General features: G+C 38.4%; 6 protein-coding genes across 10 annotated transcripts; 2 read left to right on the plus strand and 4 right to left on the minus strand.

Moving 5' to 3' along the window:
- Nucleotides 1–273: 273 nt before the first annotated feature.
- Nucleotides 274–5,282, minus strand: LOC113212532 (m7GpppN-mRNA hydrolase). Its single transcript, XM_026431270.2, has 7 exons — nucleotides 5,082–5,282; nucleotides 4,577–4,739; nucleotides 3,767–3,985; nucleotides 3,383–3,666; nucleotides 3,107–3,269; nucleotides 2,862–3,003; nucleotides 274–2,777 (listed from the first exon to the last, which is right to left on the minus strand). Exons 1-7 carry the CDS (start codon nucleotides 5,147–5,149, stop codon nucleotides 2,587–2,589), a joined length of 1,230 nt encoding a protein of 409 aa, XP_026287055.1. The 5' UTR covers nucleotides 5,150–5,282; the 3' UTR covers nucleotides 274–2,586.
- Nucleotides 5,283–5,333: 51 nt separating this feature from the next.
- LOC113212536 (biogenesis of lysosome-related organelles complex 1 subunit 1) lies at nucleotides 5,334–6,412 on the plus strand. The gene is made up of 4 exons (XM_026431276.2): nucleotides 5,334–5,538; nucleotides 5,634–5,706; nucleotides 5,790–6,007; nucleotides 6,088–6,412. Exons 1-4 carry the CDS (start codon nucleotides 5,478–5,480, stop codon nucleotides 6,111–6,113), a joined length of 378 nt encoding a protein of 125 aa, XP_026287061.1. The 5' UTR covers nucleotides 5,334–5,477; the 3' UTR covers nucleotides 6,114–6,412.
- LOC113212535 (omega-amidase NIT2) lies at nucleotides 6,380–7,853 on the minus strand. Of its 5 annotated transcripts, none has more exons than XM_026431274.2 (4): nucleotides 7,738–7,852; nucleotides 7,474–7,658; nucleotides 7,024–7,378; nucleotides 6,380–6,949 (listed from the first exon to the last, which is right to left on the minus strand). In XM_026431274.2, the coding sequence occupies exons 3-4, from the start codon at nucleotides 7,362–7,364 to the stop codon at nucleotides 6,454–6,456; spliced, it is 837 nt and encodes a 278-aa protein (XP_026287059.1). In that variant the 5' UTR covers nucleotides 7,365–7,378; nucleotides 7,474–7,658; nucleotides 7,738–7,852; the 3' UTR covers nucleotides 6,380–6,453. The 5 variants fall into 5 exon arrangements, with proteins under 5 accessions (XP_026287059.1, XP_052121985.1, XP_026287060.1 ...); XM_052266025.1 differs by having other exon boundaries at nucleotides 7,525–7,658; nucleotides 7,738–7,851; XM_026431275.2 differs by lacking the exon at nucleotides 7,474–7,658 and having other exon boundaries at nucleotides 7,738–7,853.
- A 26-nt stretch (nucleotides 7,854–7,879) lies between these two features.
- LOC113212534 (lymphokine-activated killer T-cell-originated protein kinase) lies at nucleotides 7,880–9,880 on the plus strand. The gene is made up of 5 exons (XM_026431272.2): nucleotides 7,880–8,403; nucleotides 8,489–8,881; nucleotides 8,954–9,105; nucleotides 9,224–9,350; nucleotides 9,437–9,880. The coding sequence occupies exons 1-5, from the start codon at nucleotides 8,292–8,294 to the stop codon at nucleotides 9,625–9,627; spliced, it is 975 nt and encodes a 324-aa protein (XP_026287057.1). The 5' UTR covers nucleotides 7,880–8,291; the 3' UTR covers nucleotides 9,628–9,880.
- Nucleotides 9,881–9,923: 43 nt separating this feature from the next.
- LOC113212533 (sorbitol dehydrogenase) lies at nucleotides 9,924–12,249 on the minus strand. The gene is made up of 8 exons (XM_026431271.2): nucleotides 12,086–12,249; nucleotides 11,734–11,767; nucleotides 11,472–11,636; nucleotides 11,083–11,242; nucleotides 10,813–10,997; nucleotides 10,516–10,694; nucleotides 10,293–10,414; nucleotides 9,924–10,188 (listed from the first exon to the last, which is right to left on the minus strand). Exons 1-8 carry the CDS (start codon nucleotides 12,143–12,145, stop codon nucleotides 10,032–10,034), a joined length of 1,062 nt encoding a protein of 353 aa, XP_026287056.1. The 5' UTR covers nucleotides 12,146–12,249; the 3' UTR covers nucleotides 9,924–10,031.
- Nucleotides 12,250–14,516: 2,267 nt separating this feature from the next.
- Nucleotides 14,517–24,574, minus strand: LOC113212539 (fasciclin-1; the record flags this gene model as incomplete). The annotated part of the gene is made up of 9 exons (XM_052266013.1): nucleotides 14,517–17,810; nucleotides 18,726–18,743; nucleotides 18,977–19,121; nucleotides 19,209–19,368; nucleotides 19,459–19,679; nucleotides 21,600–21,881; nucleotides 23,778–23,786; nucleotides 24,057–24,217; nucleotides 24,382–24,574. Coding segments are annotated over 9 exons (1,401 nt in total), but the record flags the coding sequence as incomplete, so codon positions are not given.
- Between the last annotated feature and the right edge of the window lie 33 nt (nucleotides 24,575–24,607).

Below are 24,607 nucleotides of genomic sequence, written 5' to 3' on the forward strand. Positions count from 1 at the left end.
TCGTGCGCGCAAGCAGGAAATTTTTAAAGATAGCTTGCGCGCACGATTTAAGCTACAGTACTTGACAGATCGTGATCCCGTATAGTTTTTCTTTGTTAGTACATAAGACTCAGTAGAATGAACTAGGAAAAAAAAATTCCGATGGAAACTACGGATTTTAGAGGAATAACTCTACTCAAATTTCTTAAAATCCGCCTCGAAGTGCTACTGCCCCCTTAAACTGTAGTTGTTTGCACCCAGACGAGAGGGGGTTTGAAGGACCACAAACACCAGTAAATTTGTCAAGTGGTTTTATTGTCCAAATTACCACTACATTCAAAAAGAAATACTAAAACATTCTGTCAGATGAAACAAAAAAAGTTTTTGGTGAGACTTAATCATTTGTTTATCATTAATCAAATGCACCTTGTACATGCATGTAGAGTGTTAACTTGAAAACAGAGAACAAACATTACAAATCAGTCTTTCTTAGATGCTTGTGAGTAAATTCACTTCAAGCACATTGAAACAAAAAAGAAAACTTTGTACATTCACGAGCCCTATAAGGATTTAAAAAAATTGCACATAAGCTATCCTTGTTATTATGCATTGTATATTATGCTTGTAATGCAATAAAATGATCATACCCATACCACAATGTATTTTTTTAAGCATTACACTTGCTTCAGATATGAACAAAACACAGACAAATTATTTGGATAAGGAAACTTGTTAATTACAAAACCATAATTATTGAAAATGAATGAGGTTGTATATAATCAATAAGTCATGATCAAATTCAAGGACGAAATCAAAGATATATCAACAACCAGAGAGGAGTTGAAACAGGATTGGATTATGCAGATAACAAATACAATTATATGACAGGTTTCTTACTTTTGGTAATTTGTCAATAATTTGACTGAATCACACATGCTCTCTCCATAGCAACCATGTTTAAACATTCACTATAATTATGCAGGGTACACCCCTATATCAAGGAATGGCACAAACCATTTTTGTCATAGAACCTTTTTATAGATGAAAAAACAACAGGATAAATACTGAAACATTTCTCAAATGGTAACTTGCATGTTCTGTGTGAGTGTATTGACATATTCAATAACAGACACTCACTCAACAGTGGCAACGTCAGAATCTGATACAGACCCTAATTAGACCCTTATTAGAGGTTCAAGATGATTTTAAAAAAATGGCAGACTTAATAAAATCTGATGCATACAACATACCCACTTAGTTTTTTCACCACGATCAAAATTAGATTAGCAAACATTATAAGCCGCAGACTACTAACCCTTTTGAATTATAGAGAAACTCATATGTGTGGTTTAAGCAGAAAGTATGAAAGAGCGGTATTGTGTCCAATAATTGATTGATAGACTGTACAACAAACCACTCATCAGTGGAGATCAGAAAAGAGTAGCCAAACATGGTCCAACACATCAAATAACCCAAAGTATTTGAACTTGCAAACAGGCGTAGTCATATCTTAAAACAAAACCAGAAACTTTCCTACCCTACACATGCTACTTCTGCTCCACGCAAGTCTTCGACCAAAAACAACTTAAAAAAGGCTAACGTTATCTCCTAGGCACAACCAATTGATTATACAAACATAATTGGACATAAAAACGAGGAGAAATAATGTGAAGGTGTGAGATTTAAGTGGCACTTACAGAATGTTCTGTCACAATAAAATAAAATTCAAGGCAGTGAAAGATGTGAAAAAAATAGAAAAAAGAAAGAAAAATATAACAGAAAAAACTTATGGACATACAATGGTAAAGAAAACTGCCTGAGAAAAAACGCTCAAGTAAATGTAACATCACATATATATATATGCCATCAGAAATTTAGCTGATTAACACACAAAACACCAACTTGATAGAAGAATTACATGCCCATTTCTTAAATTACACATTAGAAATAAATAAACTCTTGCAGTCTTTAAGATAGATTCACAATAGAATTTGTAGCCATCAACTTGCAATATACGGTACACAATCCTCTATCACTCTCCCATTTCAGCACAGATTAGATTCTAGATAAATGGCCCTTATAAATAAAATTCTGAATTTTGAACATCACAAACAACAGGCAAAATTTAAAATGTGAGCCTTTATCAAAACAAATCGATAAAAATGAATGGTTATTCATTCATTGGAAAGAGACACAATTCATTGTATGTAAATGCAACTACATATACTTCTACAATCACAAAATTTGGTTGTCCACATAAAACATGTATCCAACAGTATTAATATTATACATTCAAATAAATGTACAATTATTTTGAAAACCTCAAAATTTGCTTGATAAAAGGAAACAGAATAATATCAATGCCTTTTAAAAGATCTTATGAAAGTGAAAATCTAAATTAAGACAGAAAAAACAAAGAGTAATGAAATGCCAACAACAGAAATACTAGGGATAAAGCTAAGGGATGCACTTTGATACTTTGGCTACATGTACAGGACATTTAGAGGCAAAGGTGGGATGCTCATTCACAGAATAATTAACAGAGGCCTACACCAAAGGTGTAAAGAGACGGCATGATTTGTTGAGGTGAGTACCAGTACATTTGTTTTAGCTGACGGGAATGCCAGCAGATCTCAAAGGTGACTGAACAGCAGCATATATTGGAGCTCTGTCAAATTTAAAATTGTTCCAAGCTCTAGCTAAAAAGGGGGCAGTACCATTTTGCCTGGATGTCAAACCATTCTTTGTTCTCCCATTCTGTTGAGACTTCGGAATCACACCATTTTTATCTTCATCACCTGAAACATAAAAAGGAAAGAGTGTTATGTATGAAAATAAAACGTCTAGATAGATAATATGGAAACAGATGAGGTGTTACCAACCAGTAAAAAGTTGGCGTTTGATAGACGTCTTGTCTCTTCTATTCTGGGCTTGAGGGCGTGGGGGCGCACTTAAGGGAGTGTGTAAGGGGCCAGTACTGACAGCCCTCTGCATTCTTAGAAGATTGTTTTCTTGAACTTCAGCCTGCAATTTTAAGAAAATGGAAAGGTGATCGGTTAGATTTGGCTTCTAAATGTTTATAAAATTATGAAAGAACAAAAACAAATAGTGGCTAGCTATAACCTACTTGGAGGGATGCAGCAAACATCTGCTGTTGAGTCATTTGCTTTGGTTGGTCACCATTTTCACAAGTTGATTTGCGGTGTTGGCGTCCAAGCATGTCTGCATCAGTGACAGACTTGTGGCGCTGTCTCCTTGGCTGTTTCTGATTGACCCATTGGCGTATCCTCCTGAAATGAACATAGATTGATATAAAAATACAGGTACAGCAATTCAGAGCTCTATTGATTGATTGATTAGACCAAAGGGCGAGTGCAGAATTTGATTTGCTAATTCAACATACTTGACAAAAGGTAGAACCATGAAGAAATTATTAGGATTTGTTGGTCCTTTTCTAGTCTTTGGAGTAGTAGCATCTTTTGTGTTTTTCTTTCGGTCTGTGGGCAGATCAGCTAAAGGAAACCATTCGACAGCTTTAATTTCCATTCGAGTTCGAGGGCGAAAAACAGTGGCTCTATCTACACCAGGGATGAGGTAAAGTCTTGTCACTTGCTCATTCCACGTAATTTCGATGTATTCTTTTTCATCTATAAGGCCACTTATATCAAAACCTGTTTCTTCAAATACCTAAAATGAAAAAAAGAAAAACAACAAAACTTAGTCCATGGTAAATTAAATAGCTAAAATACAAATTTCTTTATACACATTAAGGAAAATCATTTAATACCTCTCTCACAGCACATCTAAGAGGAGGTTCTTCCTCATTTACTTTTCCCTTAGGAAACCCCCAAGACGACTTTGCTAGAAAGCTTTGAACCAACAGAACATGAGACAGGTCTTCGTCTAAGACAATGGCACCGTAAGTGGGTACAGCTCTCTTATACTCCCTCCATTCCATTAAAATAGATTCTACATTTTTAAGATGATGTTTCAGATCCGGAATATGCTGAAATATTAAGAAAAATGTCGGTCAGTGTCAAAATTTAAAAAGAAAGGAACCAAACTTCTCAATATCCATGAACAAACCCTTTAAAAAAAAAAACACACACACACACACACCAAAAAAACAAAAAAACAATGATAATTGTCTGCTGAAGAGTATACTCATTCTTTACCACCACTCTAATGAAAGTGTATGGTAATGAGTGTAAACTTCTCTCAGAAATACAAAGTAATTAATTTCCATAACCAAAAGTTGTTATCAACAATATTGTTAAAAAGGTTTAAAACAATATTTACTAATATTGACCACAGATGGCAGCACTTAAAGCTGTTTTGTTCATAGGCTGCATACTTTGTAAAATAAAAGCATTAAAAATTTGATGTGTTCCCAAAATAACACTTGTGCCCACACAGTTCTACTTATTCTTTATTAACATTTCATTTGTGCAGGGTGAATGATTTAGAATGAGGGCAAGCAGAATCTTGTTCTACAAAGTGTACTAGCATAACAAGATAAAATCTCTATCTACTTGTTATTAGTGTAGTTGTTGGTTGTAAACAACAAGTTAAAACCAATAAACATACGAATAATTACCTTTAAAATCATGATTGTAAACTCTTTCATACTGCAAGTTTTGAGGTGTGGGTTTTCTTCAGTGCAATAGAAGTCCAAGTAGAACCAATGGGCGATCTCTATTTGGAAACATATTCGAACCATGTTCTTACGTTCATCCTCTGGAATATTGATGACGAATCGGCTGGAAAAGGTAATTTAAGGTTTTGAAGTTTGAAACTATACATGCTTTTGTAAATTTATTCTATATTTTCTTCACTTCATGAAAGTGTAACATAGTCATTAACATGGGATACTCTTTTCCTAAACTGCAAGAAAACCATGGAGCAAATACACATCCAGTTAAATTTAATTAAAAAGCCACCATGAAGTGAAATGAAATTCCTTACAAATTTCATGTAGTACCGGTATTTATTTTTAAGAACTGATTTAAAATTTTAAAAAATAAAATAATAAAATAAAGGAAAACATGGCATATTATTATCCAGATGTGGCCCATTGAACACCAACTCTTTATACGGCTTACCTGATAAGGTCATACAGAATATCAACTGGGATCTTCTGTTCACCCTTGGAATCCATTTTGGAAGTCATCTGTGACAGGTTTTCGAAATGAGACACCTTGTTGAACACTTTTCCTTCGATCAAAATTAAATTTCAAAAGCGAATTATTCCGTCACATCGCGGACAAACAAAAGTCCTCTGCAGGTGTAGTATGTTCGTGTGTTCTACTATTACTCAACCGAAACATATCTGACCAGAACCGACCACCACCGATACATCGAAGCTAGAGCGATTGTGATGTAAAGTGAGATGTAAAGGGCACGTAACGTAAATAAATATAGTAAACAGACTGTCAGCAAGCTGGCTAAGGTAGAATTGAACTGATTACAAATTTGAAAACGATATATTTCTGGGCAAAATGTTATCCTCCTTAGTAAAGGAACATCAGAGCAAGCAAGCTTCACGCAAAGAGAGGCAAGGTAAATAATCGTATCAACAATAACCTCTTTGAAGCTAGTGAACTTCTGTCAAAGGGATATGAACACTACTGATACATCTATCACTATACTTCCAGAGCAGAAACGAAAGGACGCTATTGCAGCAGCTAACAATTTAACTCAAGCGCTAGTGGACCATCTTAATGTGGGGTAAGAATCATGTGAACCTATGGCAATCTTTGAATAAGCCAGATGTGGTAGACTATTTTGCTCATCCAGCATCACAATTTCAGTGTTGCTCAAGCATATCTAAATCAGAAACGGTTGGATGCTGAAGCTAAACATCTTCATCATAATGCAACGAATTTTGCAAAGCAAACACAGCAATGGCTAAATTTAGTCGAAAACTTTAATGGAGCCTTAAAAGAAATTGGTGATGCTGAAAACTGGGCAAGGAGTATAGAAAATGATATGCGTACTATAACTGCTGCTCTTGAGTACAGTTTTAAAGGTAAGCTGGTTTATTAAAACAGTATGTTGCATTCATTAATATTTTCTCAGATATCAATTAATGTCAAATTTATTTAACAGTGTCACAAGAAACACCCCCATCATGATCAGATCTTAAGCTTTTCCTATACTGTTGATCAAGGTCTTGAAGTACCTTCCCATGGAAGTTATATCAACTCGCCGACAGTCGTCCTATTTGAAGTAAAGTAGGATGACGTTTCTGGCCTCATACCCAAGTGGCATGACAAAATTTATCTATCTTACGTCTCAAAGTCAAAACTATTTGTAAAGTGCCCTAAATGTTCTTAAAGAGGAACAGTTCTGTTAATGTGTAGTGTTTTCTGATTTAACATTGTAATCAAAAACAAAGCACTAATTATGTAAAATATATTTACTTTCAAATTTAGCACTGAAACATTTTTTGGAAAGGTACATACAGTACAAGATCTAATCCTTCAAAACTGTGTCATACAAGTCAGTTCTTCGTTGAGATATCAAGGGGATTTGCTGCCTCATCTTCTCCACGACAGACAAATCAATATCAGCATAAACTATTTCTTCCCCGAAGCTTGCTGAAGATAGTATTTTTCCCCATGGATCAATTGCCATAGTGTGGCCATAGGCTACATATTCTGCTGATGCATCCTGAGCTGGGGACACTGCTGCTACGTACAATTCATTGTCAACAGCACGTGACTTTTGCAACAACTCCCAGTGAAGAGGCCCAGTTGTCATATTAAATGCCCCCGGGTAGATGAGGAGATTACACCCATCTTTGCAGTAGAGTTTGGCCATCTCAGCAAATCTAATATCATAGCAAATTCCAAGGCCAATTTTCCATGGGCCAATGTTGAAAGTGGTCAGCTTTTTCCCAGGCTTCAACACTTCTGATTCCTTAAATTTAATGCCTCCTGGAATATCAATGTCAAACAAGTGCACCTTTCTGAAAGACAAGAGCCTACCATAAAATATCTGGTACTTGAAATTTCAAATTTTTCTCTTAAATCATCATTTTACCTGTGGGTGCATAACAGGTTTCCAGAGGGATCCCAAACAGTGCAAGTATTATATAACTCCCCATTATCATTTTCTGGTATAGATCCACCAACGAGATAAATTTTGTTTTCCTTTGCAGCAGTTGAAAGAGCTTTTGCAGTATCTCCTTGATGAATGCTTTCAGCATACTTGGGAAAGTATTTCAACCCGTATGGTGAGTTAAAGCATTCTGGCAGAACTATCAATGATGAGCCCTTTTCAGCTGCCTTTTTAATTAATGATACAGCTTTTTTAACATTTTCAAGCTTGTCTTCATGGACTGCCATCTGTATGAGACCAAGTCTCATCTGTCTGGCCGCCATAGTTTAATGGTAATCTGTGGATAGAAAAAAATTACATTGCTATCATTGATATGCATTGGGTAATTGGGAAATAGGGAAACATAAGTCAAAGAGCTGTAATACGCTTAACCTTAAAATTTGGAGAAACACTGAGTGTGACACTACTAAGGAATAAAATTACCTCCCTACGCTGTTCAAATGTAAAAATATAGAATGGACAATCTGCTGATATCAGTACATGTAATAGGCAACTTTTTTACATTCAGGTACGGGTCCAAAGTGTAGAATAGACAACAAGTGTCAATAGGTCAAACACTGCAATTGAACAACAGAAAAGGGTATGCGCCTGAAACTAGCAAGCATTATCAATGACCTTCAGAGTATATGCACTCACAACGCTCAAAACAAGCTGTGTTACTTGAATGTGATAACATAAGATCCTTAAAATGACTCTGACACCGACAGGGGGAAGACTTGGGGAAGAGGGGGGGGGTAGGGGGAATTCGGAATTCGCGCCAAACTCAAATGTGCTGACTAGCGAGAGGACGCTGGTTTTGAATGGTTATTGAACGTTTTCTCGATTTGAACCTTTCTTCAGGTTTTCGACTCCTAGCGTGTGGCTGAAAGAAGTTGGTCATGACACGGTTGAAGCGCTCGGGCCACTTTAATTAGTTTCCAACTTTCCCGCGGCACACGTGAGCTTTGTTGTCCTCCCTTCCTGCCCGGGGCTAGACCCATACCAACCGCCAGCAGTTGTTTGTAAGTTGTTAACCCTGTAGTCTATTCAACTGTTTGTTCTTTGTGTTTTGAATCTTGAATCCCCAAAACAGTTGATTTTGTTGATCTCGGAGTGGAGTTGAGAACCACAACAAGAAAACCGCGTGTAGTGAGCATTGTGTTCATAGCTAGTTTCCTTTCCCATTCTGCTGTAAATTTCATTCCCTTGCAATGTCGGAATTTTCAACCCCGAAACTTGACAAGACAAGAGTGTCTAAGGTACCCAAAACTCCAATTAATATACCTCCCTCACCATTTATGAAGAAGTTGGGCTTTGGTACAGGTATGCCATGACAGAAACGCTTTCAATCAATATATGCAATTTAAAAAATCCTCAACTACTTTCATATTTTTTCTTCATAATGCAGGTGTGAGTGTGTTCAGGTGGGATCGGTCACCTCGACCTGATGCTACTCGTTCTCCCTGGGCTCTAAAAAAATTAGATAAGAGGGATCTGCCACGGGTCTTTGAGCAACGCTTGGCAAAAGAGGCAGAGCTGCTTAAAAGCTTAAAACATCCTAACATTGTTGGCTTCAGAGCCTGTGTTCCTGGCAAGGATGGACGAATGACTTTAGCCATGGAGAGCTGTGAATCATCACTGGCTGATCGTATTGAAGACAGGAAAAATGATGAAATGGGTCCATTAAGTTCTGAAGTAATTTTGAAAGTTGCTCTAGGAGTTGCACGAGGTCTAGATTACCTCCACAGGGAAAAAAAGTTACTGCATGGAGACATGAAGTCATACAACATCCTAATCAAAGGTATATTGATCACATTATCTCTCATCAGAAAATAATACGGCATATCACAATTAAATGATAATTTTCTTTCAGGCGATTATGATGAAATTAAAATATGTGACTTCGGAGTTAGTATGGCTCTACTTCCTGATGGATTGGCTGCCGCCCCTGACAACTTTGTTGGAACCTCAGTTTGGAGTGCGCCAGAAGTTGTGGGCTTGTCAGATGGACCAGTTTCATCAAAGGTTGTAATTTTTTGAAAGATTTTTTGATATTTGAAAGTATTTTATAAACAACCTTTTCTTCTTAATTGTATCTATCACCCTGTCTCGTTTTATTATTAACTGATTTTTATCTATCAAGGTTGACATATTTGCATTTGGTCTTGTTCTGTGGGAAATGATTGCCCTGGAAATCCCACACACTGATGACCTTGCTGAAAGTAACTTTGACATAAGCATTACAGAAGATGATCTTGAGAACAGGATTGGTGAGAATTTATAAATTATTTTCATGTAAATTTTGCTTTTTCCCACTCATGAGTAGTATTTAACTCGTTCCCTTTCTTCACAATAGGCACTCGACCTGCTTTACCCCCAGTTGATTTGGATGATAGTTACAACAGTATTATGGAAATATTTTACTGTTGTACTGAGCAAGATCCCAGTGTACGACCAACTGCTCAGCTTTTAGTTGAATGGCTGGAAGACTTAACAGGTGAGAAACCATTGGGCGAGGGGGATGATGAAATGCTCGTGGACCACTGACAGTCCAACATTATGTCTACACTAAACATTATTTTTGGAAGTACTCATAGCGATATTTTAAGATTGTTACCGGACTTAATTTAGACTTATATAGGACTGTTATGTTTTTATACTATATGTGTGAGACTTTTTGATACCTTTGCATTAGTGGCTAAAATTTTTCTGCTATTAATGGCAAAAACCACTTTGCACTTAAGTTTTTATGTATATACGTAGAACCATCTTTTAGCTCAATATATTTTAGCTTTAGGAAGTGGGAGTGTTTTTTGTGTGTTTTTAAAAAACAAAATATGTGATTTCCATATAAATTTACTTTTAATGATGTCAAAAACATGCGTGGAACATTTCCTATGTAGACAAGTAAGATAAAATTATTGTAATGTAGATAATTTTTTGACTGCTTCTCACTTTGAACAGTGAATCATGACCTTGATGGGGTTGCCTTTGCCGGTACGAGCAGTATCAAAAGCATCAAGTGTCTGCTCCAAAGTGTAGTTGTGAGTTATAAATTGCTTAACATTGGCCTTTCCACTAGAAACCATTTCAATTGCCTTAGGATAGCTGAAAAACCAGCACAGAATTCAGTTCCTCATGCACAATCACATCTCAGGGTATATTATGTACTTTGTTCATTGTCATAGACTGTACATTTTTACAGTACTTACCAGTGGCGATATCTGAAGACACCCTTTATTACTACTTCACGTGTTAAAGCATCAGCAAGTGGCAATTTCATTTCAGAATTGCCCATTCCAACCAGGACAATAGTCCCACCGGTTGCAGTGCACTGAAAAGAAAGGAACAGAATTTTAGTATAAGTGCCTTCAATGTTTAAGTTTTTTTTATGAAGTGTCTGATGATTCTTTTGTCCTGGTCTATCGTACTTACCCTGATTGCAAGACGCATGCTAGATTCAAAACCAGTGCAATCTAAAGTGCACTGTGGCAAGTTTCCTCCAAGGGCTGCTTTAATCTGTTTTTCATGGTCATCAATGGTCCCTTTAGACACATTAACTACAACATCAGCTCCAGCCTTCAATGCAACTTCCAAACGATGATCTACAATATCTGAAATGCAGAGGAGGAGAGTTGAGTGAAAGATCTTTTTCTCATTCTCGATATTTTCTCACTGTTAAAAGTATTTATTGAGTGTATTTCATGTCATAAAATATATAAATATACTAACCGGTCATGATAACTTTAGAAGCTCCCATGGCTTTGGCTGCCACCAAACTAACAAGTCCAATGGGACCACAACCAGTGATCAAAACATTATCTCCAAACTTAAGTTCAGCTTGATTACATGCATGAACTCCAACAGATAGGGGTTCCATCATGGCTCCTTCTTCCAGAGACATGTTGGCAGGTAACCTGTTCAAATTATAATTGTTTGAATCATTTTAATCAAGAAAATGTGTAATATGGATATAAAATATTTGGACTACATATGACTCACTTGTAACAAAAGTTTGCATCATGGGTGTAATATTGGCATAGATTTCCATTGTCAGGAGGGGTGGCACAGAAAAATATGTTGGGGCATAGATTGTATTTTCCATTCATGCAAGCAGTGCAGTTTTTGCAAGGCACACCTGGCTCAATTGCAACTCTGTCACCTAAAAATATGGGAAATCATTCAAATTGATTTGTTTTGTTAAATCACATCCCTGGCTGAGTAAACGGCCTCTCCAAAACAACTAAAAAAACCTTTGCCATTTTGTTGTAGGATTCTAGTTGTGTTTTTTCACCGCATTTCAACATTTACATTTCTTTAAATCTTTAAAACTCATTGTTTTAGAAAACATAAAAAAAAATTACATCTTTCTGGATATGTTCAATACTAACCTGGTTTTAGATGAGTGACGTTTTTTCCCACTTTGGCAACTGTACCACTGCCTTCATGACCAATGACCATGGGCGCTTTCAAGATAAAAGTAGCGCATTGCCCATGAACAAGGTAGTGAACATCAGATCCACAAATGCCCACACAACCCATTTGTAAGAGTACCTCTGTAAATAAATTCCAATGATACTTAAACATCTGGGGGAGTCTATTTTTTTTTCAACAATTGATAGTTTTTGATCACAATATAAGATGAGCTCTTACCATCATCTTTAGGCTCGGGGATTGGGCGCTTTTCCTGAATATCAGATAGATGAACATTTATTAGTGCTTGCTATATTTAGTTAAACTGGAGGGAAATGCTCAATCCGCAAGATCCATTAAAAAAAAAGAAAAGGGAAAAAAAATTATTTGCACACGTAACTTAAATAACCGATTTATTGTCTTTTGATATCAGATACAGTGGAGCTTGTTACAGTTAAATCATTAATGTCTGCTATATCATTGCGTGATGTGAGCAAAATCAACGTCCCCCAGTATTTCCTCAACTTTTAAGTTAAAATTATGAAAATATTTTCTTAGAAGTATGTGTAAATGTAAGTTGATCAATAATTACCAATCGCAAATCCTGAGTTTTGACGAGGACCGCCGTCAGGTTCTCTGCGTTAGGTGCCATGGTAATAAGTGTGGGTCTGTGGCTTGCCGCGGGCGAACGTCAACAGATACTGATACGAGCCAGTAGTGTTGACCAAGAGAGGTCCCTGGCGCAGCTGCGCTGGCGCCCCGGGAGTCCTCCCCGCCCTGCCCCTCGCCCGTGCGCTGACGCCTTATTGGTAGTGGGAGAAGTGGGTGGGCGGCTAGGGAGGCGAGGGGGCAGGGATGAGCTACTGTACACCTCGGATATTAGTTTGTCATGGGATTCAAGGGCACGCTCAATGACACTCATCGCAGCACAGGGCCTTGATCCTGTCCTTTTTAGACAGTCCCTTGTGGTCTGTCTCTACCCGAAGGTAAAAGTTTCCCGTTTTGATAAATATTGCCGGTTCTCGTTATCCAGTTTTGATAAAGATAACCGATTGACGTTCCAGTTCCAGTTTTGATAAGCCGGTTGGCGTTGATAAAGATTCGTCTTGCTATAATATAAGCTGTGGGGGAAGGCTTTCCTTCCGCGCGGTTGTCCGTGCCAAGCCCGGTGGCAGTCCCTTGTCATCGCCCTGGTTGTGTTATAGCGCCCTTATCCCTCGCTTCGCGCCGGGCCATGAAGGGCCAGCCGACCCCCACTCGTTTTGTGCTCAGGGAGGGAATTCCTCGCCCAACAGTGCAGGAGGGACGGGACGAGTAACCGCGGCTGCTCTACTGAGTACGATGGGTTGCCTATGCCTACTGCGCCTTAGTGAGGCTGCGGCTCTGCAGATCATCACCCCCGCTATTGGCTGAATTGGTGGTTCACACGTCTGAGTTGCCTACATTCTCCATGCACGAGTCAAATATGCAGTACACCTTTTGTATACTTGTCCATTGTGGCAGATGGTAGAAGCTATCTTCCTGCCTATATGGTCTCGTGTGGTCACCAGTTTACCTTTTTCGTAGGCACCTGCTAACCAGTTCTCGAACGCATACCTAACGCGCTTGACAACAGAACAGGGGACAGGCCCACTCATAAGCTGCTGCGATAGAAGATGTGTGTTGGCCTTGGGACTTGTTTATCTCACGCTGTAAAAGAAAGATAACTCGAGATAAAAATATATTTTGAAAGGAATGGGAAATGTGGATTCGTTGATGCTTTGTACGGGTCCAAAACATTAACCATATGTAAATTGGTTTTAAAGGAAGGCCATAATTTACAAAATAACTCAGGAGTATTAAAAAAATAATTATCATCGAGTGTAATACAGTAGGCATATCGACGTTGGGTTGATTTGTTTGTATCGAATTAACGATGGACCAAAAATACATTGTGGCATATGATGGGGCAAACGCGAGGGCAAACCTACCTTTCAAGGGCAAACGGTAACACTATAACGCTCCATGTCCCTTTTTCCGAAAACAATTTTTAGAAGTTACGAAAATGTTACAAGTCAAAATGATATGCGACGCGATGAAAGGCAAGGGAGTAATTCCCCTTTCAGGCGTTTTCACCGTTCTCAAATATATATGATTAACATGTATATTTTATTTTTTGGAAATAGATCGCAAACAAGGATCACGGGGATCCTTTCATTTTCAGGCAACGTCCTCTCTCTTAGCTTAGATCTCATAGAAATCGTTTTGCTCTATTAATTTGTTGAGTGCGCCTTGCGCGTAGGCAACTCACCGTGCATCTCCCAGTCGCTCAGTGATTGGTTGGTTTCGGAAGACCAAGAAGCAAGTCGCTTTGGACTTCCCTTTCACACACTAAACCCTCATGCATTTTGCTGTGCATAAACTTGCAGAATTTTATACAGCCATAAGTATGCGCAATTTTTATGCATAACTGTGTACAATAATTGTGTACACTGGCGTGCAGGGGGGAGCGGAAGAGGTGGTGGGAGGCGGCAGAGGCGGCCGGCCTGGCGGTCGTTTGCCTCCCGCTACCGCTCCTCGCCCTCCACGCCAGCACGCCAGTGCGTAGGCAACCCATCGAGCTGCCGGTACAATAAAGCAAAATATAGGAAGGAGTCCGTGCACCACCCTGTAAAATGCCCAAATGAGGATCTTCTATAGTCGTGTCGTATTAAGCTGACTCTGGCTGCCAGGTTTGTGGTCAGGGACGTGGTAAAAGGCCGGACCACAACATTTTCAAATACATTTTAAGTATTTTTCAAGCTACACTGGGTCGGTTGAACAGTACTGTACTGTAGGGGCATCCAGTGCTTGTACTCCAAGACCATTCGGTATGACCATTAGGACACGGATTGCATGGACGTGCTTGTGTGTATGGATTTTGAAAACTTTCACTTTTTCAAGATTATTTTTTTTTGGGGGGGGGGGACAGTTAAATGTAGTACACAGCTGCAAAGCACTAGTGTTATTAAAATGTGTTGTAGGTTCCAAAAATCAGTCAAAACTCTGTGGAATGTAAAGCGTTTATTGCTGGGGAGATTACAAAATTATCTTTCCCGCAGAAATGGGTGTACTCTGAAACAAATTTTATTTGCCACTTTCTGGTTTTGTGGAATCTTCTATCCTCTAGAGTTTGCAAATTAAATGATAAGATGCACACATCAATGACTTGCCAGTACCTTGCCTAAGCTAAACTTTTATGATTTATGTTGATTTAAGGTTGGTTACAAAATTACCAGAATGTGGACCACATTGTTAAAAACATCATTACCTATTGATCTGATACAATAAAGCAAATGATTATCATTATCAAGAAAAGGGACAAATCAGACGCAAGCGTTGATTCCGAAGCTAGAAAATTTACAATTCCCTGCTCTTCTCCACCAACTCATATAAAAAATAAGCAGTTTGGCAGTTGTATTATATGGTACATGCCGATTGATTGGATGACCTTCGCAATTTGCTGGAAACATTTTTAAAAGAAAGTAGATTGTTTCATTCCTTAGTCAAATCAATGTTGTTTAGACATTTGATTGTGCCTATTCCACTTTTAAGATGCAGCTGACATATGTTCCAGGGTTGGTCAACAGTAGTTGTTTTAAAGGTTTTCGTGACACGCATGACATGGATGTCACACTAATGCAATTGGTGCAATAACTCACATTTTCTTAAAAACTGGATTTATATTTAAAATTTGCAGCAAAATATGGGGTATTGCTTGGATTTTGTCACTTCACAAAATTCTTGTTCCTAGCACCCAAAATAATGTTGACAAGCACAAAATTTCATCAAGCTAGCATACAAAATTGAATCTAAAATCAATTTTTTGTGTTTTAGAAGCCACATATAAATTCACTGCGTAATGCTGAAAAATTGATTTTTCAACATTGATCATTGATGAGGGGTACTTAAGTTCGCCTATCACGCAAAGGGCCTATGTGGCCAAGACTATGCATATTTAGACAACTGGTACAGTTTATGTAATTCAGAGCTGTTATATTTTTGTTTGTTTGTTGTTTTTTTGCAAAAAAATCACACTGTAACATAGTACAAGCTATTATTTTAAAATAGAAAGCTTTGTACTAAGTAAAGTCCAAAACAAAAATTGAGACATATTTATTTGCTTACAAGTACTGTTTAGAATATCTATTCTCAGAAGCAAATATATAAGTGAAACAGATGCACTTTATAATTGAACTACACATGTTGCTCAGCCAGTTTTCATAAGCAAGGTATACACTTTTAAGAAAAATGTTCTGCACAGCACAAAAATTACCTACTTAAAGTCTATTGTACACATTTCAGAAAACATACACCCCCTATCAATCCCATGCACCCTTGAGTCCATCTTCACAATCCTAAAGATTTTTTCACCAATCTTTTTTTGAAGATTCAATCACTCACTCATTCAAAACGCCACAACACAGAAATGTTGACATTCACTCACACAAATGTCCATGATACATTTGGTATCAGGCACACAATCAGTAGATAATTACAGTGTCAGTGAACTGAGTCATTTACATACATGTTATTTACATTACACCTATAATTAACAATGTGCCAGCATAATTTGTCTTATGTACTTGTAGATTTTATAAAACCAACAGGGCAGTTTTCACAGTCAATGACAGACCATGACCTCTTGCTCCTTAAATGTACGCTGATGTAAAGCTAAGAAATGCATGGTAAATAAATATACATTATGTATAAAAAGACGTAATACCTTACCATGGATAACAAACATACATGCTTATTAAAATTCCATGGATGTCTTTGGTGAGGTGACCCCTCATGATTGAAGCCAGCTTGGCCTGGCAACAGGTATATCGATATATGATGCATCAGTCCAAGCAATTCTTAAAATGACCAAAAATGAATGGATGATCACAATTCAGCAATAAATGAAATGGAAAATGCTGTCCTATTTCTCAAATCAGAGAAAAGTGATGTGATTATCACTACATTGTCACTCCATATACTACAGCTTTCCTAGTCTTTAACATTTACTGACAGCCCTAAAGGGATGCACTAAAACATCCTTACCTAGGTTTAATTTTAGAGTCTGTTTTAAACATGCAAAATGTATAGAACCTCTTCACAGAGAAAATTTATTCATTATACTTCCGCATACAACTACTTATTTGTTGGAATTTGACAATGAACACGTCAAAATGGCAGTTAGAAGAAACAAACTTTGGCATTGCCAAATGCAAACAGGCCAAATTGTGGTAACTGGTCACCCACGGGCACAGTTGCAAACCAGTATTAGTTACCAGCAAGTAGTGCTTACTCCATCTGTATTGTCTGCATTGCAGAAGAGTGTTGCAATGCCTTTTTTCACTTTTCAAAGAACAAAAGTTTTGAAAGTGTGCACGCATTTCTGTCTAATAAACACGTCGAGGAACATGCAACCATAAGGGGTTGTACCCTATATTTAATGAACAAAGATGCAAAAATTTTGCCACACTCAATGTGTTAAGTTGTCTTTTTGACAGTGGTCCTCTTCCAAGACAGATCTTCGGTAAAATAGTACATTAAATAGACTGACATTGAGAATCTGCTATTCTGAATAGCTACAAAGGCAAAAATAACTTGACACAAAGCGTTTGAGATGCACCATAAATTATACCTTAGCTTGATTCATTATTCAGGTGAAGTGATTGCTTTGGCAATAAATAAAAGTACCTAAGGGAACTTTGTACTCAAAAGTCCTACACAGTTCAAAAACAGGCTACTAGAAATTTCTAGAGATGTTTTAGTGAGCTGCTTAATGGAAAGGTTCAGCCTGCCATTAAAAAGAAATTAAAATATGCACAAAAAGGAGCAAAACACTAATTTCTAACAAAGTAAATAATACAAAGAAAATCAATAACTCACACCTAGACACTTTTTACTCCAAAACCTTAATTTGAACAAAAATAAATTTGCAACAGCTGGGAACAAAATGACAGGCACGACTAATTTAAAATGTGTATCATACCCAACAAAAACTGTTGACTCAAGAGAGTTATCTGTTTTTCTGGCCCTTCAACAAAGGGGATGATTGACTAGTAAGCTCAGTCTGGGAGGATGGCTTTTGGTGCTCTATCCCAAAAGCCACTTAGAAAGCCAAGGAGCCAAAACTATTACAAACAGATGCGAATAAGTTGTGTACATCATTCCTGATACACCAGCTGTAACACGGACATCACTGTCTTTCAAGAAAACTCCATCCAGAACATGAATGATTCCATTCGTACATTCTACATCGGCACGATGTACAAGAATTTCTTCGTTTTGCCATTTCAGGTAATAACCTAGAACAAAGAAAAATAAAAAGAAGACCATAAATAAAAGTATTGTGGCTTACACATCAAAGAGAAACATGTAGTAAGTGACATCAAACATATATCAGTTTGTGTGTGTGATAATGTGCAACAAACAGATTAGAACATAAACAGGAATTATTCATGGATTATATTTTTTTGTGCAAGAGAATGTCATAAAAAATAAATTTAAGTACTCGTCTGGGTGAAAAATGTACCCAAGGAAGAATTTGAGCACTGACTGTCAGCATGAAGTCGAAATGGTCCCCTATTTTGACGTCTTCCATGACACTTCTTGATGTCGTCATGACTCTGCTTTGACTCAAAATGTCAAATCACGGTCCAAATGACATCAAAAAGAGTCATGGAAAATGTCAAAATAGGGAACCATTTTGACATCATGCTGACAGTTCGTGCTCAAATTCCTCGGTACTTTAGTGACTAAACAAAAGTGCACATGATATTTCTATAACCTATAACCCCTCCCCTACAACTATAAGCTCTTTGTCTACATGTCCCAACAAAAAAAAATATAAAAAAATAATCAAGAATTGGTTGAATTAAAAGTACAGAAATATTGCTGACAAATAGTGATATTCATTGGATATCACAATTATTTTGTCTCAATTACATCAAACTGAAGAATCTAATATTTCAAAATAAATATCAGGTGTAAAGAAGCAGACAATGTGACTAAGTACATGAAGGAACAATAAACAAGAAGTGTGCCACTGTCCAGCAGTTCAATGATTTCAAGGTGGTAAAATATAAATATAGCCACTTTTAAATAACAATTATGTATTTAAACAAGAAAGAATTGTGACACAAAAAATTAGGTTTATTTATAGTGGACAACATTTAAAGCAAACTATGTGACATATGTTGATGGAACCAGTCTGTACTCACCAGTTCCATTTGTGGCACCTATATCAAGAACAAAAATCTTTACTATTAAAGAAAAAAATTATATGATATATAAAAAAACTCAGATAAGATAGCCTATTTTCCTTCCAGAGAGAAAAAAAGAAAAGTTTTAAGGAAGTTAATTGTACTAAGAAGAAAATACTAATTGTATAAAGCCTGAATATTTCAGTGTTAACAACACATGCAGCATGGGGCAATCACCCTTTCTGGTAAAATAGAAATTATGGACTCACCATTAGCCTTTTCCTGCAGCTGCAACTCAAGTTTGTCCCGAACGGTATGAAGAACAACTGGTCCATTGTGGGTCATTCTCTTGATATCCAACATGGTGTATGCAGTGTTAGCAACAACCAGATGACGTTCAAGGATCTGATGAGCCTATAAAATATTTTTTTTCATTAGGAATTCATATTTTGTTTTATTAAAATAGGATAAAAAATCAGATTTCAAAGAAAAGCGACGTACATGGTACTTGAATTTTGGCATGAACAGTTTCTTGATAGTAGAGGGGTAACGCAATTCAGCTGCATGCCAGGCAGCATCCCTTGGGACGAAATAAGTAAAGCGGGTGTTGTTGTCTTTCAAACGACCGTTGAATTCAGTTTGCCCTAAATGGAAACTTTTTCTGTAAATAAAAGTAACAAACCGTATTTTAGTTGATCCAGATAAAAGAGGCAGCATTATCAAAATTATTATTAAATTGTTTAAGACTCACGACATGGATGGATCAGTAGCCAATTTCTCTTGGACTGTATGGCTTGCAATCCCAAGCACTCTGTCAATGATGTGAATAATGCCGTTTGTAGCCGCGATGTCTGGTTGGATGACAGTAGCATTCACTCCACCGCCCTCAACCGTGAGTGTGTGGTTGCTACCAGTCACCATTACATTGAAGTACAAGTTCTTTGGCTCCGACATGGAGCGCACCTGGAAGAGCTGAACAAGAGCCACAAAAAATTGCATTGAGAGGTTCCCGAATTGGAATAATAATTAGTCCTAAAAAAGATCAGCATTCATTACTAATTTAAGCACAATCCTATCATAAAATTGAAATTGCAAATGAAAGATTGAGCGTAAAGTTCTATAAGAAATAAATATTGATGGTAACTAAGAAATTATACACTCAGTTTTGGCTGTTGTAGATCGATACTCTAACTTCTATTCACATTATGTAAGAATCATGTGCCCATAAACCAGATTTAGACACATCATGTTTGGTTGACTACCCATCATGTAATTTGCAGCTCATATTCGTCAAGAGATTTCATGGGCAATCAATTAGTAAAAAAATGCTTTATAAAAATTAGCCAATATTATTTGTTTGAATCAGTAAATTTTGAGTAAATAGTTCAAAACACATTATTAATAATAATATTGAAATATTTTTACTACAACTAATGCTCCTACTCCTCTATCAACTATTCAGAATATTAAGACATCTATTGAATGCAACGATGTGCCCATGCTACATCAACTATATACACCAAGATATAATTTTGCACTGTTCTTATCAAACCATTTTAAGTGAGCGTTTTCTATTATTTAGGATTTTATAACCATAAGGGAGATTGAATAGATCAATGCATGTGATAGGAAAATTTAGAGTGCTGCCACATTTATCATCCCATGTGCTAAGACCAATAATAGGACAAAACAAAGAATCACAATGAATGCAGGTCAGGGCAGGCTGTGGTGCATACTACTTCCATGTCACACCATGTGGACTGCTATAATATCCAATTACAGTACATCATAATTAAATGGGAATTGTTATTTCATTATTTGAGAAAATATGGACCTTAAATAACCTCCATAGTTCCAATGTTGATGTTGATCAGGATGACACCGATGCCCAGTCACACTAACCCCACACCAGAACAGACACTTAAGTTTATGTAAGATTTTGTCAGGTTTCCAATTTTAGTTTTAATTCTAGATGTTTAATTTTGTGATTGATTCCACCAAAAAATACAACAAAATTAGAACTGAACCCATAGAAATTAATTTTCTGCAGGGTTATCAGTATTATCCATTAAAACTAATCAGAACTAAAACTGAAAAATATGGAGCATGAGCCTGCGGTAAAATCACGCTGCTTACATGAAAATGTAAGCATAAATTTAAATAGGTGCCAACAGAAGCAAGCTTACACCTGTGCAATTGAGAGGGGTGCATAGGACTCCTAGCAATATGCAAATGGTGGAAATATAGCTACCATTAATTATTACTTTACCAGACTCCTGCAATCAATACCTTATAAGAATGGGTGATCTAACCCTTTCAGAAAGTGTCATCTGCTTGGGATGAGTGCTTTCACAGGGGACCAATGTTTACAACATTAATTCATTTAATGAAATTTAATGATAAAAAAACAACTTGCCCTGGGCATAGAAGTCAACCGCAATAAACAGGTTCAGACACATGTAGATACTCCCTTTCCCAAACCCCCTCTGGTTACATGTCACTTTGGTAAAACTAACATTGCCCTCTTACTAATATTTTTCTAGAGCCAGGCCAGTCAAATATCAGAAAATCAAATTAAATAACATACATAACTGGTAAGATTAAGCTTGTATTTATTAATAAAAAAAATATGTTTCTTTTAGTAAGTTTGTCATAGGAAGGTCCAGCTCTAGAGAAGGCAAGTTTCTGTATGTCGTCCCAGCCACATGCTTCGTCCAAAAATATTTTCGTTGGTTGGTCAAAATATCCTTCCACTCATGGCGAGTCAATTGCACACATTCAAAAACTTGCCTGTCCACTAAAACACTACACACACACAAAAAAAAAGGTGCTTGCAGGTCGGCTTACCTGGTGGTGCTGGTGGCGGTTGGCGTGCTGCGAGTGGTGCCGTACCTGGTGGTGCAGGCTGTGGCTCTTGGACTTGATGTGCTCGAGGGGAAGTCGCTGGTCCACGATGTGCAGTCGGATCACCTCGTTCAAGAGGGTAGCGTTGTTGAGGGCGGCGAGCGCAGCCGGGTTGCGCCATGCCTCGTTGGAGGGCGCGAACAGCGTAAAGTTCTTCATTTCGCCTAGACCGCGCAGGAAGCCCGAGTCCACCTTGTTGGTCAGCACCTTACAGAACTCGTAGAGTGGCCCATCCTCTCGATCCTGTAGAGAAGAGAGCGATGGAGAAGACTAGGATTAGTTCGGACCGGGGAGAGAAGAAAAGGGGAATGCCAGCAATGGGGCAGTGTGTACTGCATCTATGAATCCAGGCCTAAGGTCCATGGAGTTCACCCCCAGAGTCTTATCATTTCTAAGTGACAAAACTGAAATGCTGTAAATGAATAAACGAATGAATGAACGAACGAATGAATGAATGAATGAATGAATGAATGAATGAATGAATGAATGAATGAATGAATGAATGAATGAATGAATGAATGACTGAATGAATGAATGCAGACGAAACCACCCTCACGACGAGGTAAAATAATGAGTAATATAAAAGCTTGAGGGCATCAACTAATTTTATAGTGAAACTGTCGACCAGTGGACATACAGGGTGGTCCACAAACCCCTTCTTTTGTTTTGTTTATACAACGCATGAAGACGTGCGGGCTTGACCGTCGCTCACCACGGCGCCTTATGACCCCGTGTGAGTATGCAACCCGTCTACACGCCTGCATCCGGTACAGGTATAAGCAAAACAAAGGGAGGGGTCTGTGGACCACCCTGTATAGATCCTTATAAGATGATATGGAATATTATTTCGTGATGATGCGGTGGGTGCCTGACGTGAAATGATCTCTTATCTTGCTCGTACGGAAGCCAGCACGTTCTGAGAGCATTATATAGATTGGTCAGTGCTAGAGGGCTGATCTACATCATTCGCAAGTCTAAAATCCCGTGTGTATGAACGAAGAAAACAACAAAACATCCACAACAGCCATTTGATGGCCATAGACACCATGCCAGAGAGCATAATCAAGTCCAAGTTAATTAAACGTCTAATAGACGCTGACGTCTATTAAATAGACCTCAACGTCTACAAGACGTTTAGTAGACGTATAGCCGCGTCTGAGGGCCATGACACAACAGTATGTGGGTTTGCCTCATCGCTCCGCCTGTCAGGTGCCATGGCCCCTAGGGTTATGCAAACCCACAACACTGAAGTGTCGCAACCCTGACACACCGGTAGAGTAGATAAAGCGTTTCTGGCTGGTCACGTTATGCACTTCAGACTCGAAAACATAGGTATTGAGTGTGTCTTGAGTAACGTTGGCAACAATAGCGAATGACAGAGACAGTGATGTGTGGTCGAGGTGGCAAAATAAGCAGAAACTAGATTACAGGGCTGGCGAGGGTGACACGCGTGAAACAAAACGTGAAACGCGTGAAAACGTGTGATAGAGCATAGCACAAGCTACAAGAACGCACTGCCACACACTACTACACAGTCTGCGTATAACATACAGAGAAAGACATGGTTTTGATGCTGTACTTACGAACTCCTGCAAACACGCAGCAGCCGGAGTACAGCCGGACGTTAACAAAATGCACACAACATGCAAAGCAGAGAGAAACATTTACAGTCACGTTTCAATGAGGGAGAAGGAGCCGAGATGCTCGCAGCCATGAATTATTCGCTATTTATCGACGCAAACTCAACGGCGAACCAACGTCCAGTCTGTCTAGGGCAGGTACGACAGGATTTTGATAATTGGAAAAACAAACCACAAATTTAAAGAGCAGCATCGCAGACCTAAGAAAACCACCACCAACCACCACCACAAAGCAAAGAAGGTTTTTAGGAAAAGAGAAGCGAAAGTATTTAACCGCGACCACGGGACTTTGTGCACCAACATTTGAACTCTGACCAACCAGATCAGAATAATTCTGTTCTGAAACAATTAAGAGCTCATAGGAGACACGAAGTCTTGTGTGCGATCTCATAACTTTCGAGATAAAACTGAGGCATTACTTCCATTACGAGATTTAACTACAAGACAGTTGAAGAGCCAAAAACAACCCGGGGGATCCACCAGATCAGAAAACAGTTACGCAAGTAGGATCGAGCGAGTCGCTTACCTTGAAAGACTGCAGAGCCACCAGGGATCAATGCGAAGACATCCCAAACAGCCGGGACGGGATGGGCAAACAGAAACAGAGAGAAGAATCGATTTAAGGTCATAGCTCGTTCCACACGCGTCCCACCGAGCACACACGCAAGGTAGGGAATAGACAGCAACTAACATCTTAGTTTAACCAGCGGTCCAGCAAAACAATATTCGTTTTCAGAGCTATGGAAAATATGCAGAGAAAACTGCTAACATTTTTGCTGTCCCGCTGCCTGCTTGCTATACAGACCTCCACAAACTCCTGCACGGTGGAGTCGATGACCATGAGGGGCCGGTCGATCAGGTGCACCACGCCGTTCCGCACAGGGATGTTGGCCTTGACCACCTCGGCCATCACCACGCCCGAGGCGTGCTTCTCGTCGCCTATTACGGTGTTACTCTTGACAATGGCTAGGGAGAGATTATTGGTAATGTTTTAGGTACACAACTAGTTACAGAACTCGATTTAATTTCAAAATGTGCAAATGACATTGCAAATCCATTTCAGACTCGCTTTCAGAAGTATCCCGCTGGGAGAGGAGGGGAGAGGAAGGGATTGGCGTGTAAATACTCACTCTTTCGTTTCTTGTGGTCGGTGTTAAAGGCGATGGTGACCTGCATGTTCTCGTTGTTGAAGGCCACGGTGGCATACGGTTTCTCGTTGGGAGTGGGCGCGGTGAAAAGCACGTGGTTGGGGATGACATGGCCTTCGATAACCGTCTTGTCCACGGCCTCGAAGTGCTGCAAGGGCAGAGGCAAGAAGTTAGAGAGAGAGAGAGAGAGAGAGAGAGAGAGAGAGAG

This window comes from Frankliniella occidentalis, unplaced genomic scaffold, assembly GCF_000697945.3.
Source record: "Frankliniella occidentalis isolate FOCC.00 unplaced genomic scaffold, Focc_3.1 Scaffold34, whole genome shotgun sequence".
Classification (NCBI taxonomy): Eukaryota; Metazoa; Arthropoda; class Insecta; order Thysanoptera; family Thripidae; genus Frankliniella; species Frankliniella occidentalis.

Coding starts and splice junctions, on each gene's coding strand:
- LOC113212532 (XM_026431270.2), bottom strand. CDS start 5,149: ATGACTTCCAAAATGGATTCCAAGGGTGAACAGAAGATCCCAGTTGAT. Junction 3,667..3,766: donor TTAGATGTGCTGTGAGAGAG/GTATTAAATGAT, acceptor TTTTCATTTTAG/GTATTTGAAGAAACAGGTTT. Junction 3,270..3,382: donor ATGGTTCTACCTTTTGTCAA/GTATGTTGAATT, acceptor TGTTCATTTCAG/GAGGATACGCCAATGGGTCA.
- LOC113212536 (XM_026431276.2), top strand. CDS start 5,478: ATGTTATCCTCCTTAGTAAAGGAACATCAGAGCAAGCAAGCTTCACGC. Junction 5,539..5,633: donor TTCACGCAAAGAGAGGCAAG/GTAAATAATCGT, acceptor CTATACTTCCAG/AGCAGAAACGAAAGGACGCT. Junction 6,008..6,087: donor TCTTGAGTACAGTTTTAAAG/GTAAGCTGGTTT, acceptor TTTATTTAACAG/TGTCACAAGAAACACCCCCA.
- LOC113212535 (XM_026431275.2), bottom strand. CDS start 7,364: ATGGCGGCCAGACAGATGAGACTTGGTCTCATACAGATGGCAGTCCAT. Junction 6,950..7,023: donor AACCTGTTATGCACCCACAG/GTAAAATGATGA, acceptor CTTGTCTTTCAG/AAAGGTGCACTTGTTTGACA.
- LOC113212534 (XM_026431272.2), top strand. CDS start 8,292: ATGTCGGAATTTTCAACCCCGAAACTTGACAAGACAAGAGTGTCTAAG. Junction 8,404..8,488: donor GAAGTTGGGCTTTGGTACAG/GTATGCCATGAC, acceptor TTCATAATGCAG/GTGTGAGTGTGTTCAGGTGG. Junction 9,106..9,223: donor ATGGACCAGTTTCATCAAAG/GTTGTAATTTTT, acceptor TTATCTATCAAG/GTTGACATATTTGCATTTGG.
- LOC113212533 (XM_026431271.2), bottom strand. CDS start 12,145: ATGGCACCTAACGCAGAGAACCTGACGGCGGTCCTCGTCAAAACTCAG. Junction 10,998..11,082: donor GATGCAAACTTTTGTTACAA/GTGAGTCATATG, acceptor TAATTTGAACAG/GTTACCTGCCAACATGTCTC. Junction 10,415..10,515: donor GCATGCGTCTTGCAATCAGG/GTAAGTACGATA, acceptor CTTTCTTTTCAG/TGCACTGCAACCGGTGGGAC.